Raw genomic sequence first — 17,482 nt, 5'->3', positions numbered from 1 at the left:
TCCACACCTGTGATGGTGAGCATTCAGGAGGGCGACTACAAATAGACACTTTGACCGTCTTCAAGCTTCAACACCTCTAATTAAAGAAGCAGAATGTTGTGTTTGCACTGTGCATTAAATGTTTACAAAGTAGACCTTCTGGTATTATTATAAAAGTAAATAACGATATGCTGCAAACTGGGACAGAAGGAAAAGTTAACATGCTGCTTAGATGTTAGGAAATATTGCTCAGTCAGCTGCTAAATTTAGCTGGTGAATCATCATGTTGTGTGAGCTTGTGTGAACAGAGTGAATCACATGAGGGGTGATTGATAAGTCAGCAGCCTAAGGGGGAATAGTTAAACAGCATTTGTATACATGTGTGTGCAACTTGGTGAGTGAATCAGAGAGTTGTGGTTCTGTAAGTAAAGTGTTTGAATTTTCACTGCTTCATGCTGTAAGAAGGAGACGCTCCAACATGGCTGCCACCAGGTCCTCCTCCTGGACCTTCCTTCCTTCCTTCCACAACCATAAACGTAACAATCATGGTGAGATGATGCAAAAAGTTCTAGGTTCTGTCATTGCATTGAGTCAGATGAATGCCCACAAGACCAACAGTTGACCAATGAAGAGCTCTCTTCTGTACGTCTGCAGCAGAGACCACCATCTGCAGGGAGCCTTTTGATCTTCTGTCTGTTTGCTATATAAAGACTTTATATTCACACTGTTGTAATTACTGCTGCAGTAGTTCAGGTTTGTAATGTCCACAAACATCACATCTTCAACATAAAACTGAGATGTTCAGTTAGACGTTGTGTCTGAGCACAGATTACATTGTGTTAGTGTTTGATCTTTTATACATAGAATATAGTTTTTATATGTTTTACTTTAACCTCTGTTGCATATTTACAGTATTAAAGAAGCTGTAGCAGAAGTTGAGCTTTGAGGAATGACACAGATCGTGTGCTTATCTTTGTTCTGAACTGAAGCTGTCCATTTTATATTTTGTGTGTCTTACATTTTGTATCTGTTTGCCTTTGATGATGAATAACTGAGGATTTGAATTGTTTTATTTGTCAAAGTAAATGATTATATGTTTGAAATCTTTTCTACAATCTTAGCCACTTTTATTTGGTCAATGTGGGTTTGATGAACGTGAACTTAGTGTTTTTTAGACACAGACTGAATCTCCTGCATGTTGAGGGTAGATGCAGGGATATGATCTGGCTGATTATGAGGTCAATCTTTCATTGTTTGTCAACAACAGGCCAGAATCTGGCCCAGTGATGACTAAGGTTAGAGTTTGTCATGCCCTTGGAAGCAATCAAACTTGCAATCAAAGTGTTAGTGACTTATTTTTACTGCATGTCTCTATCACCAGTTAGCCCTGGTTCTGTGATTTGGTTTGACACTAAATATCCTGCACTGCTTTGTCCTGCAGTGCAGGGTCACGACGTGCTGGAGCCTATCCCAGCTAGCTTTGGGTGAGAGGCGGGGTAACACCCTGCACAGGTCACCAGTCCATCGCAGGGCAACACACAGACAGACAACCATTCACACGCACACCTACAGGCAATTTAGAGTCACCAATTAACCTAGCACGTCTTTAGAATGTGGGAAGAAGCCCACACGCATGCACAGGGAGAACGTGCAAACTCCACACAGAGAGGCCCCAGTCAGAATCAAACCAGGAACGACAGGCGACAGTGCTAACCACTGCATCACCGTGCCGCCCCAACACTAAATATTTCTTTAAAGCTATAAATTTAACACTTAATCTGTCTCATCACAAATTATATTTATTGGACTGGCAATATTCACTGTGCAATATGTGATCTTTATAAAATATAAAAATCAACTTAAAAATGTTTGCATGTAGGAAAAACTTCGATCACAAACTGTTGCCCATGAAGTTGGAAATTTTTTCATCTCTTCTCATAAATGATTGTGACCATGTGATTTATTCTTGACATTTATTCTTGATCTCTTCCAAACATATCACGGTGAAAATGAAAAGAGGAACATGTCTGAACACAAAATGATTCCAACTTCATGGGCATCAGGGTAGGAAGTAAAAAAAATGTTCTTTTTGATATTTTTAACTCTCTTTTAATGAAAAGACACATGTCACATGAACACTTTGAACCTGAACAACTCAATATGTCAAATATACTGGATATTTATAAACTAGATTATAGCATGTGTTTATTTAGCAGGAAAAACAACTTAAACTATATCAAACTTACCTACTGTATAATTAAAGCTGAGTTCTTAAACGTCTCTCACTATACAGTAATACAAAGCCTCTAGTTTGACAACAGCAATTCTCGTAAACATTGCTTACAACTTCTTATTTGCATCCTCCAAATTTCCTACTAAAATATTTATAACTTAGTTCAAATCAGATTTTTTTGGAAACTGATATAAAAACAAATTCTTAACAACTTTTCAAGCAAATCACAATGTGTTATAGCTTTACAATGTTTATACATTCTTAATGTAGCTAATAAAAAAACAAGCATTCAGCTGAAGCGCCTGAAGTAAAAGACACGGACCCCCACCCCCACCCCCACCTCTCTCAGACCTCCACAGTGACAGTGGGACCGTTGCTGCTGGTCTCCTCCAGTGGTGCGGTCTCTGTTGGGGCGCTGGCCTCCTTCTCAGGCTCCCCCTTTTTGTCCTCCTTCCCTCCATCAGCCATCAGAGGAGTGTTCTCTGCTGCCACCTGCTGCTCACTGCTGGTAGTGCTGGCTGGCTCCTCAGCCTTCTTCTCCTCAGTTGGCTGCTCTGCTGCTTTAGTTTCATTGACAATCTGGACGGAGTCGGCCGCAGTTGCCTGCACCGGTTTCACTTCCCCGTTCTGAACCGGAAAGACGCCCTGCAGAGCGTCATACAGGAACTGGTAGTGCTCCTGTTAGACACACAGTAAAAAGAAAAGATATTCTGCTATTTCCTGCAGTAAATACTATAAAACATACATTTGCAGCTAAAAATAGTCAAAACATGCTTTATTTTCTGCAGAATTCGGCTGATCTATAACATTATTTATTGCATCTTTGGGATCTTTGCAGAACATTGTCTGACCAGCCTATGTAGGCTTTTTATCCCTTATTTTTATTCAGTGAGACTATGTGTTGGACAGATTTTCTCACCAGGTCGGAGAGCATGTTCTGTCTTTCCTTGCGCAGAGTTTTGGCCACTTGGAAAACATCCACCAGCTTCTCAGTCTCAGCGCTGTCCAGCAGGTTCCACAGAGCACAGAAAATGCCCGACCGGGTGGAGCCATCACTGAGAAGAGGGGCCACACAAACACAGAATGTTTTCATTATTTCCTTCAAGCACAATAAGTGTTCCTTACTCTCAAACTAACTGTAAATGTACATTTGTAAGAGTGTTTATTTACACTAAAACAGGAAGGAAATGTCTGACTGTGAAGAAATACCAGCTGTCTATATGCAGAAGTTAGTATTACAAACTCCATGTTATGTTCAGAAACAAAAATACCCTTCAGATGATGTGTGATTTATATCCAGCCTTTTAAACTGACATAACAGGAATCACAATTGTCTTACTTGCAGTGGACCACAATGGGCATCCCTCTCTGTGATCTGCTGCCACAGTTGTGCCTAATGTCCTTGATCATATCTGTGAGATCTTGAGGTTTCTCGGGCAGATCTTTGTTCCCCCACTTCAGGAACTGGAACTGTTTCACTGGCCGATTCTCTTTCCTCTGTGGATGGAGAAAACAGCAAAAACAGATTCGACTGGGTGACACATGACTGAAGAAAACTGAGCAGATGTTGTCATAGCAGCAGATATTCAGGCCAGTAGTGTTACCTTGACGTGGCGGATCAACATATTACGGCTGATGAACGTTGGAGAGGTGTCTGTGCCGGTCACCTCAACCTCAATGTCCCCGAATGTTTTCTTGTCTTTGTCCCAGTACACACAATCAGAGTCCTGTCAACAAGCAAATCAAATATCAGAGACATGCTGAGAGTGTATGTTCACACACCACAGTATAAAGGCTTGGTACTATAGGCACCTGGTCTCCTTCATTGCACTCTGAAAGCATGGCAATGTTAGAGGCTTTCTTCTGGTAAACCATCATCCAGAAGTCAGCCATGGTGTCAGGCAGTGGGGTCTGTGCTGCGATGAAGGCACGTTGGCCCCAGTAACCCTGTGTGGGTGAGGTAAAAGAGTAACGTCATTTTATGGAGTCACAGACACACAGTTTATGATCCTTTAAGTCCACTCTTAGTTTTGTGCTTACACCAATGTGGGAGGCATTAATGTATTTAGTGCAGTCTTCATCCTCTTCATCTGATGAGTCTTCCTCCTCATCTTCATCAGGTTCTGTGTCACGACTACTTCCTTCATCAACCTTCACTAACACTCGGTTGTAGTCATCTGAGGGCGACAGGTTCCACAGTGAAAATTAACCCTTGAAACCTTGTAAATATATGGATGCAGATAAACTGAGTTCACACATAATCTGTAGCTGACACTCACAAGGGATGACGGATGAGGAGCGATTATTCTTCTTGTTTTCTTCTGTGATTCCTGTGTTGAAAGTCCTCCAGTTTTTGAAGGTGGGGAGTCTCTGAAATGCAACAGTTTTTGTTTTTGTACTGCTGAAGGATTATACTGCTCTCCATCCAAAGCTTTACATAAAAGTGTGTTTTTCAGCTGGGTCAGTACCATACCTCGAACTCCTCTTCCATTAACGTGGGCTCATTGTCTGCGTTTTTCTGGTTGAGCGTGCTCAGTGTGCTGTGGAGCTCAGACAGGGGGATCTCTGTCTCTCCAAACTGGTTGTGTTCCAGCAAGGCTTGATGGATCAGGATGTACTGGGCCTAAGAGAGGAGACATGCATTTAATATGCAGTCTGAGCTGTAAATAAGAATGTCTATATGTTCTCTCTCTCTCTCTCTCGGTCTCTCTGTTTCACACACACTTGAATTACCTCGACTTGAACCATGAGGCATCTCTGTCTGCGAAGTCTGACCACGTAACCGTAGATGTCCACTCGGCCCTCGGCCTCTAGACCCTCCATCATGGCGTCAATGCCGATGTAGGTGCCTGTCCTCCCGACTCCAGCACTGCACAAGGGAGATCATTTATCATGCATTGTGTAACAGATCCACTAGAGCACTGATGTAGAAAAAGGCAATAGTTTGATAAATGTCAATGGAGCAGGTCTGCCAAAAATCACCCTTGATCAAAAGTATTCAAAAGTCAAAGGTTTATAAGGATAGTGATCATAAACATAAATGATGTACCTGCAGTGAACAACGATGGGGCCGCTAAAGAAATTCTTAAAAGCATTGACACGCCGCCTGAGTTTCAGGAGCAGGTGTGGATCTCCAGGTACGCCATGGTCGGGCCAACTCATAAACTGGATGTGGGTCACCTCCCTCTCTGAGTTCTTCTCTCTCTTCTGCAGACATTCACACACACACACACACACACACACACATATTGTTGTGACCACAGATTACCGATATAAAAAAGATCTGCTGATCTACCCTTTAACTCACATTGATCAGGCTGAGGTGGCGGATGGTGTAATCAGGACAGTGGTCCTCTGAGGTCAGCTTCACTATAAACTCCTCAAAGATCTCAGTCTCTCGCTCTGGAGACGGCCAGTACTGTGCACACTTGATCTGTGAGACAGCATGGGGAGAGGATGAACGGTTAACTAAACTGCAATCACTTATTTTGAAAACAAATGAAAGTTAAAGCTTCCTGTTCTTACTCGGTTTCCTTCCTCACAGCGTGTCACCATGACGATAATAGAGGACTGCTGCTCCCAGACCATCCTCCAGAAGTCACTGACAGTTTCATCCTTCGGGCCTAAAACACAGACAGCACATAGAGTACTTTGGTAGTAGAACACACAGCAATGCAAACACACAAAGTGTGCACACAGTATGAGAGCCTGACTTTACCTTGAGCTGCAATGTACTTTTTGGGTTCCTTGAAGCCCTGTGGGAAGGAGAGACATTTAAAGTCTTATATGGCACATACACATTTTTACACTAAATTGAAGGTGTTATTATCTTCTGATTATAGCAGCAGTTTAATTTGGGTGTTTTACGTACATCAATGAAGCTGGCGTTGATGTAGTCACATCCTGCCTCTCCATTTCCTGTGGTCAGCTGGACACGGTTATAATCATCTAAGAAAAAACAACAACAACAAAAAGCATCACAGAGGACATCTAAACAATCCTACATGGAACAATCCACGATGAGTCACATTACCTAATGTTAGCTGAAAGTTACTAAATGATGGAAATATTTACTGTATTTTGGAGAATTTGAATGATAAAGTAACATCTGTCTGTTCAGACAGACCAGCACTGACATGGCAGGATGTCCACGTAGCGGTTCTTCTGGGCGTTGCAGGCCTTTTTGGCCTCTCTCACTGTGTATCTTGAAAAAATTCTGGGGACGCTCTGCAAGCAAAAACAAACCGTGTCATTCACGCTCCAAAACTGACAAAAGCTCGTCCAACCTCTTGTATTCAAGTCTTGTGTAACAAGTATAACAATGATAGAAACAGTAACAATTCCCCACACGGGGTGAAATTACCTGGAACTCGGCCAGGAAGAGCCGGCCCTCATCAGCGAGCTTCCTCTTATATGCCTCCAGCAGCACCTCAGCTGCGATTGGCTCAACGGGCATCAAGTTCTCTTCATCAACTACAAGAGCCAGTCAGCAAATGAGTACACATAGTACTGTACACATAGATAAATATCGCATAAAGCGGCCATAATTTTCATATTTTTCTCCTTTCTTTGTGGTTTTTTCTGTTTAAGCTCTAACAAGGATTAAGGTTATATCAATAAATAAATAAAATGTTGATCAGTACATCTTGCCTGGGGAGTAAGTGTGTTAACAATACACCATACAATATATATTAATGTTAAATGTTAAAGGTTTAAGTAAACTCTACTCACTTCCTGTTGAGATGAGCATCATGTTTTCACTCAGGTCACTGCAAAGATCATAGTGAAGACAACAGGTGAGACAGGTGAGACATGAGAAGCAGTCAGACAGTCAGGGTGAAGCAGGAAGGATCCTTACTTGGACTTTCTGCGTTTCAAAATCCAGATTTTGTAGACAACCAAAAGCAGAGCAATAGAAGTGAGGATGATGAGGAAGACCAGAAACCCGATGACAGCTTTGTCGTTATCTTTAAAATAATGAGTAGAATGGCAGCAGTTATGTGTTTGAATGTGTGTGTGAATGAAATGTGTCAGACTTTAAAACAACACATACAGAGAGTGGAAACTTCTTTTACTACAGGTTTACTCTCCAGTTTTCCATTGAAAGCAGTCACCTACAGACAGTACAGACAGTCAGTAACTACAACATAAAGATACAAATGTAAAATAAACGTTCATATTCTCATAAAACTGAAAAGCAGGAATGTACTAACCTTCACTGTGTAGGTCGTAGAGTAGCTCAGATCTCTGAATTCATGCTCACATTTGTCCAATTTTTTTTTATCACCATTGAGACGTATAATATATTTCTGCTCAGGTCCATGAAAACCATCACGTGAGTGCTCACAGCTTACATGTATCACATTATGCTCTGGAACAGTCACTGTCACTTTAGTAATATTTGCAGGGACTGTAAGAGAAATATGACACATTCACATGAACACTGTTCAAAATAAAAAATAACAATGATTGTTGTTCATTGTCTAAATTCAGATCATGATAATTGAATCAAGTGTACAATGACTCTATAACACCTCACACATTTTCACACAGAGAATTACACAAAGACTAAGAGCTGCTGTTAGAACATGAAGCTGAAGGTTTCTGTGACTCTGAGCACTGTGCTTCACTGAGGATCCAGAAAAACTAGACAGAAAGGACAACGAGCCAGATACATGCAGCAACATGTGTTTATAGTTATTAGATAATTACATTTTAGACAGATTGGAAATATTCTTATTATACATACATTAAGTATCTGTAGTTTCCACCAAAAGATATTTTCTTGCTCACTTACTGCCAGGTTCAGTTTTCAGGGGTACGTCACGATGATGGTCAACTGGGATGTTGTTGTAGGTGGGCTGTACTTTACAGGTGTAATCAGTGTATGGCTTCAGTCCAGTAATTTCACATGTTCCTCCATTAAAAGTTTGTTTGACTGTAACTGAGACATAAGTTTCATCAGCTGTTGTTGTGTTGTCTGAATTAATAACATCTAAAAATACTTTAAATGATGAAATGCACACAAAATGTAATTAAACTTCTTTAACTGTTTGTTCTGTCATATTTTAACAATAAACCAAATGTTTTGATTTACAGTCATAGCTACTTTCTATTCATAAAATATAATAAACAAACAGCTTCTCATATAAACTGCATCCAGTTCATCTGTAATACTCCTAAAATGAAACAATTAAATAGAAACAGTTCAAACTTCACTTACTCTGTTTTGAGCTGGTCTTACTGTAACACCTGCAGTCATAAGAAAGCTTCTGAAGTTTGGGGAGGACTTCTTGACAGTTCTCACTGGTTGTTTTCCAGCTCAGCTTAGCTGAAGTGTTGGTTACAGCTTTATTCATGTTGGTTATTGTAAATCCTGTTGAAACACAGTCGACATCAGTAACAATGAATCCAGTACCTGTTGTTGAGCTTCACTCCAAACTCTCTGATGATACAAGTTTAAATGTCAACATACTACAGTTAATCCTGACTGGGACAGTTGTAGTCTTATCAATGGTCTTGTTGTTGTCTTTGATCAGACCAGTACAGGTATAGTCTGTGAAGGGCTCCAGATCAGACAGGCTCTTTGAGTCGTTTCCATTTTCTGAGGAGACACAAGCAGGATGCGATTTCTTCAATAACAGAAATTGAACCTCAGGAAAAGTTTGACTTTTATGTTTGTGAAATGTGGACACATTCATAGAAAGAACTGTTTTCAGAACAGAATCACAGAGAGCAGAAAACAAAGCTTTCCATTCAGATCACAGCAGTTTGAACTGACATTGATTTTCATCAGCATTTTACTGCAGTGAATATCTTAGAAAAAGACATGTACATGTTCTTGTTTTGATTCTTTGCACTTACCTGAACAGGTGTAATCAATGGTGAGATTTTTACAGTTCGGAGGAAGCTCTGATGTTATATTTGTAGGAAGTCCAGGATGAACATGAGGATGTATTTCACTTGGATTTAAGAAATCTGTGAAAAAAAGAACAGTCATATAACCTGATTAATTTCAGTCTGAAACATCAGTTTAAAATAAAAGTAGACCCTTCAGTACACACCAACAGAGATGTCTTCAGTGAAGCTAAAAGACTTGTTACAGTTCTCTGCAGTGAAGGTTGTAGTAAGAGATGAACAGATGTCGTTGTAACCAGGTTTGATGCACAATGTATCATCTGGACATCTCTGAAATGTATTTGGTGGTGACACTGAAAAGCTGAGGTCCCAACCACGTTGGTAACAAACATATCCAGGGATGCAGGTGTCACTTTTAATGTCCTCCTCACCTGAAATACACAAGTGATGCACAAATGTTTCTCTGTTTGCTACAAAAATCCAAATAACACAACAGTAATAATTATTTGTACTCACTCAGTCCAGTTGTTTTGGTTTCATTTCCAGTGTTCTCACAGGTTGTTCCATTGTCAGTAAGAGTCACATTAAGCTCATAGTCAGTACAGGGCTTCAGGTGTGTGAAGTTATGAGTGGAGCTCTGATTGAAGAAGTCAGTGATGGATGTTTCTATCTCTGCTTGGCCGTTTTCAGCAACACTTATGGAGTAGTTACCCGCAGATTTTATCTCAATTCTGAAGCCGAAGTTGATGGGAGTAACAGTATAAAAACCTGCACAGAATCATATGATCATCTTAATATTAACTATTTGATTTCTGTTCAAATACTGGACAAATTGATTACATTGAATTAATAAACTGTTAGTTAGGTAAACATGTACTCACACTGTGCAGATGCAGATGACGTGGCTGGAGGAAACATTTAAATTATATTAGAAAAACACAGCAAGTAATGATGATCTATGACAAACCTCATCAGTTTGGTCTTTTTTAATTTGAAAGACACCATCATAATACAATAAAAAAAATCCAACCTGTGGTGATCGCTGTGGTGTTGTACTGAGTGCTTTGAGGTGAGGTCTGGTTTTGAGCGCCTTTTGTCTGAGGGACACTATCAGCTGATTGGCTGCTGGGTGAAGTGGATGCGGGCGGAGCCTCTGTTGAGGTGTTTGTAGGAGAAGTGGCTGCAGGTTGGAGAGCATGCTGAAAGTCACTTCAGGTAAACAATACTCTGCTGCTAACAGTCTTACCTCAGGAGTTATTATCACTAATGTAACTCATAACACTGAATACATTACCAGGAGAATTAACTTCCTCAGATGAGGGGTTTGAGGCGGGGGCTGGAGAGGTGAGTGGAGGTTTGAGGCCAGTTGTGTTGTCTGAGAGCTCGGCAGTAGTTTTTACTGTGATGTTAGCTGTGCCGTCTGAGGGCTGGGCAGTAGTTGTTACTGTGATGTTAGCTGTGCCGTCTGAGGGCTGGGCAGTAGTTGTTACTGTGATGTTAGCTGTGCCGTCTGAGGGCTGGGCAGTAGTAGCTGCCACGGTTGAGGAAATCTTGGTAGCTTCTGCTGTGGTGGTTGTGATGTTTGTAGCCACGACAGGAGCTGCTGCCGTGGTGAGTGGAGGTAAGGTGGTGACTAATGGAGATAAGGAGGGATTTGTGTTACTGCGTGGAGGTAAGAGGGCTTATATATTTAAAGAAAATGTACATTCATCAGAATGATATTTCATTAAAATTGTAATTTTTAAAAGAAAAAACTATAATCAAACCTGGCAAGAGGAAATTTTACATTTAGAAACAAAAAAAATCAAATATTTTCAAGGTTACTCAAAGTTGCCTTGACATCAATGGTAGATGTCCACACCTCTCTGTGCCTTGCTCCATAGATTTAACATTCATAACGTTCATTGTTGACTAAACAATTAAAAAATGTTACCCAGACATGATCAATCTCATCTTCAATACTGAAAAATAACCTTTACTTAAACTTTCTCAATTCTCCAAACAACCCCATCTTCAGATTTTTTTCCTATCACTTATCACCGCGACGAACACGCTAAAGGAAACATGACAGCACCACTGGCTGTATCATCAGTGACTGAACTTGTTCCTACAGTGGAAAAACACTCGATCAACTCCTCCTAAATCTTCAGTCCACAGTGCTGCTGCTCCAGACTCCAGCAGGAATATTCTCCTAATGAGATCTAATGCATCGAAATATGATTACAAACCGGTTTTTGCTCTATACTCAAACCCTTTGTGCAGGCAGAAGCAAAACATGAGTGCATTTTATGCTGTGAACAAGCTGTGACTCATCATAAAAATAATATGCATAAACACAGTGTCCCTTTTTGTTAGCCTGCTTTAGCTTAGCTTAAAGGTTAAGCAGTGAGGAAATGAACAGGAGAAAACATCAAGCAGGACTAGAGCTCACCCTTTTTCTGCATTAAAATGTAAATTAATGTGCAGACTGATACCAATCATGTAATTTTGAACATTGTTGACTGTATAGTTTTGTGTTTCTGTTGATTTAACCTAATGTACTGATTCAAATGTCATGAACCCTTTTTGTAACAGCATCCTACCTAACTTTAACCAGTTGTGTTTTGACACCTAACCTGAGTGGAAAACAAGATGGAAGCAGTGTTAATTTTGGCAGCAATTTCGGATTTAGTTTTTATTTTAGTCTTGTGACTAAAATGTCATTTGATTTTAGTCACGTTTTAGTCATCAACATTTTTAAAGTTTTAGTCTAGTTTTAGTCGACTAAATATCAAATAATTTTAGTCGACTAAATCTGCCGTGGATTTAGTCGACTAAAATTCTATGATATATATTTTTCATGAAATATTTAAGGTTTGATTGTGCAATAAAAACAGGCACAGCTTTAACTTGTGTTATTTGAAACAAACACCTCTTTATTTAATTGCTATTACCTTTTCACAAAAGCAGCAGTGAACAGTGAGCTGCTCTCCCTGAATACACTGTTCAGTCATGACCTTCTTCATGAATCCTCCATAACTACAGCAAAACACTTCAGTGACAACTTAGAAACAGGTCGCATGCTGTAAAACCATCAGCAGCGGGGTCTTCATTTATAGATTTTGTCACGTGTATCTTTGAACGGAAGTTAAGATGACTCGTCTGCAAATGTCGCTTCAGGTTTATTGTTTTTACCGCTGACAGTCGCTCCGCACGGTTTGTAAACCGTCTTGATTGTCTTGAAATTAAACGTGTCTGTGTGTCTGTTCTCCTGTGTTGTGTGACCATGCATGAGGACGCCTTCTTCCAGCATCGCGGCGCAACGTCCTTACACATAGAAAGCACTTCTGATTGGCTCTCTGCCGCCGTCTCCTGATTCGTCCCTCCCTTTCCACAAACAAAATTTGCTCTGATTGGATCTCGTCTCCATCAATAATTTCGTCTCGTTTTTATTCGTTGACGAAAGTGTCAATCCATTTCGTCTTCGTTTTTGGCACCGTGCGTTTTTATTTTTGAAGAGTTTTTATTTAGTTATCGTCTCGTTTTTATCAGCAAAAAAAGGTCGTTAACGAAAACTATGACGAAAATGATTCGTCAACAAAATTAACACTGGTGCACAATTACATTATCCATTGTTATCACAGACCAGGTTTGCTCTAGAATAAGGCATATATATATATATATATATATATATATATATATATATATATATATATATATATATATATATCACTCATGTTTCCATTTGGAAACAAAACTTTGAAAGCTTTTAGTACAACAAACGGGTGAAGCTAGGGGAAAGTATGGAAAGTATTCGATGTAAATGTATTACTCAGCAACCTAATGTTATGTATAGGGGGACACAAATATTGACCAGTGATGTTCACTGCGTTCACAGTGTCCAAGCATCGTCAGGCCTATTGAGGAAAATGGCCGCTTTCATTGGAAGGTGTCTGTGTGTGGCAGCGCAGTACAACCTGGTTGTCATGACAATGTGGCTACAAGTCACACAAGCTATTTCAGAAAGAAAACCGCTATTTCCTGCTTTACACTAAAACTGAGAACCAGCCCAGACTTACAAAACTGCTTTCAGTTTGGCCATGTCACCGCTTATATAGAAGAATAAAGACAGCTTGTACACAATAAAACCCATAATGAGGTCAGCAAATATCATTTAAACCAACATCCACGGTGTATGTGTATAGTTTTCTGCAGTTGTTTTTATTGTTTTCTGATATTTTTTTTTACCAGTTTAATGAAGTATATTAAACTTAATTTTTGACAGTTATAATTAAATAGATTTACTGCTCACATTTTGGCGGTTTTGCTCATCTGGTTCTTATAATAGCAGCAGTGAGCAGTGAATGATGAGGTGATGGGGACAATAAGTCTCAGGATGTGGTTAGGTGCGTTTGTATCAAGCAGAGTTGCATGCTGTCTGCAGTGACATTTTAACACTTTGCACAAAGGTTATTAGCTGTATGGCATCTAAACGTGTCTGATTCAGTGAAAAGGTCTGAGACATAACTGAACTCGTTTCAGCCACAAGGTAAAAGTGGTCTGTAAAAATAATGAAAGTCATTTTTTTTTTAAATGTAAAAGCTTTAAAGTCTTTTTATGTGCTTTCTTTTTCATTGTCTTCAGAGCAGAGTGTGAATACATGGTGTGATATTCAAGGGTAAAATCAGCCTTTTTGAGAGTTTTGTTCACATGAGATGTGAGAAAGAAGCAGAAGTTGAGAAAAAAAAGCGTGGCGGAGGAAAGGCGACCATAAAAGCAGCTTGAAAGATGATACAAACAGATTAGAGTTTTGTGACAATCGCAGAGTTGTAATGCTTGAAAACATCTCTTTGCTTGGTTTTCTGTAAATAAGCTGATCCAACATTCGGATCTGTGGCGCCCATTACTGTTTCCTGTCAGTATGCAAAGTTTTGTGACAAGTCCAACTCTCCCTCCTCCCAGAAATGTCTTTAATCATGCAGCATGCTAAACACTTCTGACCTCACTTCTTCATTTCAGACACTGCAGCTTCCCCTTTTTTGTTCATGAATTTTCAGATCATTTACTTGTGTTCTGCTTCAGTCTGCTTGGCCCACACAGCTCAGCTCAGCTCAGCTCAGCTCAGCTCTGCCAGGAAATGAAGGCAACTCAGAATGGAACACGGAAGTGGTCAATTTTCTGATCATACAGCTCTGCAGCTATAAAGCAAGCACCGTCTATAATTGGCCATAGCTCTCTCTCTCTCTCTCTCAGTTATCCACATGGTGTTCTTTGGTCTTCACACATGACCATAAGTTTGTTCTAATTCAATTCTAATGTTAGGGGGAAACGTCTTCGCTTTCACTCAAACAAATAAAATATATGTGTTAAAAAACATTTTATATAAACGCTCTAACTTCTGCCTGATAAAGATGAACATTTATGAATTCTTCCTTATGAATTGTATGAATTATGTGCTTAATACTGCATGTTATGATCAACGGCTGCATATTGTAAACCTTTTGTTTAGAAACTGTAGCAATTTTATACAAAAACTGTACTTAAGTGAAACCAAAGCATCGATTATTTAGTTACTGTTTGCATCAGTTACACAGATAAACACTGTGTCCTTATTGCTGATGCAATTACATGTAAGAGGTGGTTAAAGTCTAGGTGTTTCTGGATATATTTCATTTCTAATAAACTAGCATGTATGTTTGCATCATACAGAGGAGGATCAGAGTCAATAAAAGTGAGAAATTGATACCAGAATTATGTGAAAAGTATGAACAGTTTGACTTTAAAACCAAAAAAATACATTGGCCTTGTGCTTGTCCGCATGATGCAAACAGATAAATTTCAAATACTGAATTTAGTGACTACAATAAAAAAAGCTTGGTTTTAATTGTGTGTGCATATATATACATATAAATAACAATGGCATGATGTGGTGAAGAGTACCACATTAATTCACCTCACACACCACCTGAGGTGTGTTAAAAATGAACCCTGACCCTGAGTTACAGATGAGGACCAAATAAAACGAATTATGTCGGCTGATGTGAACAAATGTCAGACAGGAAACAGCAACAAATAAAATGTCTGATGTGTTGAACAGAAGCAGAACTGAGTGATGCTTCAGGCAGTTAAGTGAGTCTACACACACACAGATGTTTATCATGTACAATACCTACTCATGTTGAAGTAAAGAGCTCACAGGGGGACACACCCCAAAAAAATACCTCTCATCTCTGACAGACAAACGCCTTCACCCAACACCCACACGTATACAGTACACACACACACACACGTACAATGTCAAAGCAGAACAGAAACATGATGCAAAAAAATCCCGTAGCTTTGTTCTAAATGAAAGAAGCATGTTTTAAAGAGTGTCTTCCTATTAACAGCAGCCTTTGATTGAACATAAGTGTTTATTCTTTTGCCAAAGGGCCTCACAAACCTGTCACTTTTCAGCTTCTCACTTCACAGGCATGTGCTGTACTGTCTGCCTTTCTTGGATTTTTATAAACTTTGAGAAGTAGCACAGACGCAACTCAAAGGCATGATATACTGTAGCTTGTCATTCCTGCCCTCAGTGTTTCTACTTTAAGTGATCACGTTTTTGTGTTTTTTCAGTTTTCAAAAAAAGCTCATCTGCTGACAGATTTATGTCTTTATCTCACAGACGGAAAATAATACAGCGTTCCCCATAAACGAGGTTAGAGCTGTTATGATAGGGGTTAGAACTTACAGCATTTTAAAACTGTTTTTGAAACACCAAGAGGCAACTTTATAAAACACCACTTCCTCCTTTGACTTTTCTCTTCTTTTTTTTTCATAATGTACAACATTGATACTGGAGATGGTTACTTACAGCTGGCCAAAGTGATGAGCAGAGACCCCAGCAGAAGGATCTTATTACCACAGAGACCTGCCATATCCAGGAGTCAGGGTGTGTGCGGCCACACACGCCGTACAGTACGATCCTCACAAGGACCAACAGCCAGGCGAGCTGGAGGTGTACTTCCAAAATCCCTAACTCGATTCTTAAAAGAAAAAAATAAGTGAAAATGTCTTATTTTAAGCTACATGCGTTTTTCATGTCTTATCAGTTGACACAGCTTCCTGGACTTGTTCCCTAAACCTCGCCTCTGGTTTCAAGTCAAGCAAGTGCGAGTGATGTCACAGCCTGCCTTTACCTTAACGCTTAGTGACAGGAAGCTTCATTGCAGCTACGCCACCAAGAACAGGAAGCCCTCTCTCATCTGATCTTCACTTGCTTTTGCTCAAGTGTGACTTAAAAAAAAGAAGTGTGTATTAAGAAGGAAGCTTTATAATTTAAATATTGTGTTTGACACACTGAGCTCTGGACATGGTTCCTGTACTTGTACACACACACACACAGTGAGGCCTTCACGTTAAGTTTTTAGCCTCAGTAAATTCTGTTAAACTTCTCATGAGAAACTGCTTAGAATTAATTTGTTTCTCATCGACTCCTCCCTCCACCTACATGCCTCAAAAACAAAAGTCAAAATGTGCCATGTGCATGAAAAGAGATGCAAACTTTCCTTTTTCTAAATTCTGCTTTTTCATTCCAAAGTATGAGAACATGTGGCCATTAACTCCAGAAGTAAATTTCTTCATTTCTGCTGTTCATTCTGTTTATGAAACACATTTATGGGACATGTAAGATCTCTTCAAAGTCATTGATCGCATGCTGTGTTTGATCATCGTGTTCTGCCTACGAGCCAAAAACACTTTATTTCTGTTTACATACACAGAAAAAAGAGAAAGGAGAGGAATGGAAGAGCTCTCCAGGAGGAGTGAGACTCACACACCGGGTGGCTGGTTGATGTGAATATGGATGAAACGCAATCAGGTATTTCATGCAGGTACATGGAATAATACAAGGAACTGAGCAGACTCCTTTTTTTGAGTTTAGATTGTTGGGACTGAACATAAAATGTGTGTAAAATCAAACTTGTGTGGTGTGGTGGCTCAGATTCTGCCTAACTCTTGGTCAAAGAGGTGAATAGTCAAAAAACTATGGACAAAACATACCCTGACGTCTGTTTTGAATCGTCATGGGAAACTCCGACGGCTGCCATGCCCCGTTAGCAGCGTCTGAGTATTTGTAATACATGCAAGAGCAGAGCAGCCTGTCACTCAAAGCAGCCACGGCCTTAATTAAAAATGTAAGTCGTATTATACGATCAAAACAGACTAAAACTAATCATTTGGTGAAATAAAGTTGTCCATTGTGCCATGAAGGTCAGTGGAGGTTGACTCACTTTGGAGTCAACTGCAGTTTTTGACACTTTTGCATGGCCTTCATTCATCAGACCCAAATTTGCCACTTTGTCACTCCAAGCACAACATACACAATGTACCAGGCTGTAAACATGGAGGTCTATGAGGATTGATGCCCTGAGGTATAATAGTACTTGTCAC

General features: G+C 39.8%; 1 protein-coding gene across 3 annotated transcripts; it reads right to left on the bottom strand.

The window, feature by feature from the left end:
- Nucleotides 1-2,065: 2,065 nt before the first annotated feature.
- ptprc (protein tyrosine phosphatase receptor type C) lies at nucleotides 2,066-16,262 on the bottom strand. 3 transcript variants are annotated; one of them, XM_028403246.1, is made up of 30 exons: nucleotides 15,906-16,262; nucleotides 10,365-10,703; nucleotides 10,101-10,250; nucleotides 9,952-9,975; nucleotides 9,587-9,838; nucleotides 9,277-9,501; nucleotides 9,077-9,190; nucleotides 8,688-8,816; nucleotides 8,436-8,588; nucleotides 8,010-8,156; nucleotides 7,426-7,622; nucleotides 7,266-7,326; nucleotides 7,071-7,179; nucleotides 6,944-6,981; nucleotides 6,576-6,685; nucleotides 6,349-6,439; nucleotides 6,084-6,160; nucleotides 5,931-5,967; nucleotides 5,738-5,835; nucleotides 5,520-5,645; nucleotides 5,262-5,419; nucleotides 4,946-5,081; nucleotides 4,686-4,835; nucleotides 4,492-4,582; nucleotides 4,253-4,389; nucleotides 4,025-4,159; nucleotides 3,817-3,939; nucleotides 3,552-3,709; nucleotides 3,132-3,267; nucleotides 2,066-2,890 (listed from the first exon to the last, which is right to left on the bottom strand). In XM_028403246.1, the coding sequence occupies exons 1-30, from the start codon at nucleotides 15,967-15,969 to the stop codon at nucleotides 2,558-2,560; spliced, it is 4,098 nt and encodes a 1,365-aa protein (XP_028259047.1). In that variant the 5' UTR covers nucleotides 15,970-16,262; the 3' UTR covers nucleotides 2,066-2,557. The 3 variants fall into 3 exon arrangements, with proteins under 3 accessions (XP_028259047.1, XP_028259048.1, XP_028259049.1); XM_028403247.1 differs by lacking the exon at nucleotides 10,365-10,703 and having other exon boundaries at nucleotides 2,558-2,890; nucleotides 15,906-16,257; XM_028403248.1 differs by lacking the exons at nucleotides 10,101-10,250; nucleotides 10,365-10,703 and having other exon boundaries at nucleotides 2,558-2,890; nucleotides 15,906-16,256.
- Nucleotides 16,263-17,482: the final 1,220 nt, after the last annotated feature.

This window comes from Parambassis ranga, chromosome 4 (genome assembly GCF_900634625.1).
Source record: "Parambassis ranga chromosome 4, fParRan2.1, whole genome shotgun sequence".
In the NCBI taxonomy this organism is placed as follows: domain Eukaryota; kingdom Metazoa; phylum Chordata; class Actinopteri; family Ambassidae; genus Parambassis; species Parambassis ranga.
This window is presented reverse-complemented; position numbering and strand designations above follow the sequence as displayed.

Excerpts from the sequence above, each read along its gene's own strand:
- ptprc (XM_028403246.1), bottom strand. The coding sequence starts at position 15,969 with ATGGCAGGTCTCTGTGGTAATAAGATCCTTCTGCTGGGGTCTCTGCTC. Across the intron at positions 6,686-6,943 it reads GATGCTCATCTCAACAGGAA|TTGATGAAGAGAACTTGATG; the intron begins GTGAGTAGAGTT and ends TGGCTCTTGTAG. Across the intron at positions 4,583-4,685 it reads TAATGGAAGAGGAGTTCGAG|AGACTCCCCACCTTCAAAAA; the intron begins GTATGGTACTGA and ends GTTGCATTTCAG.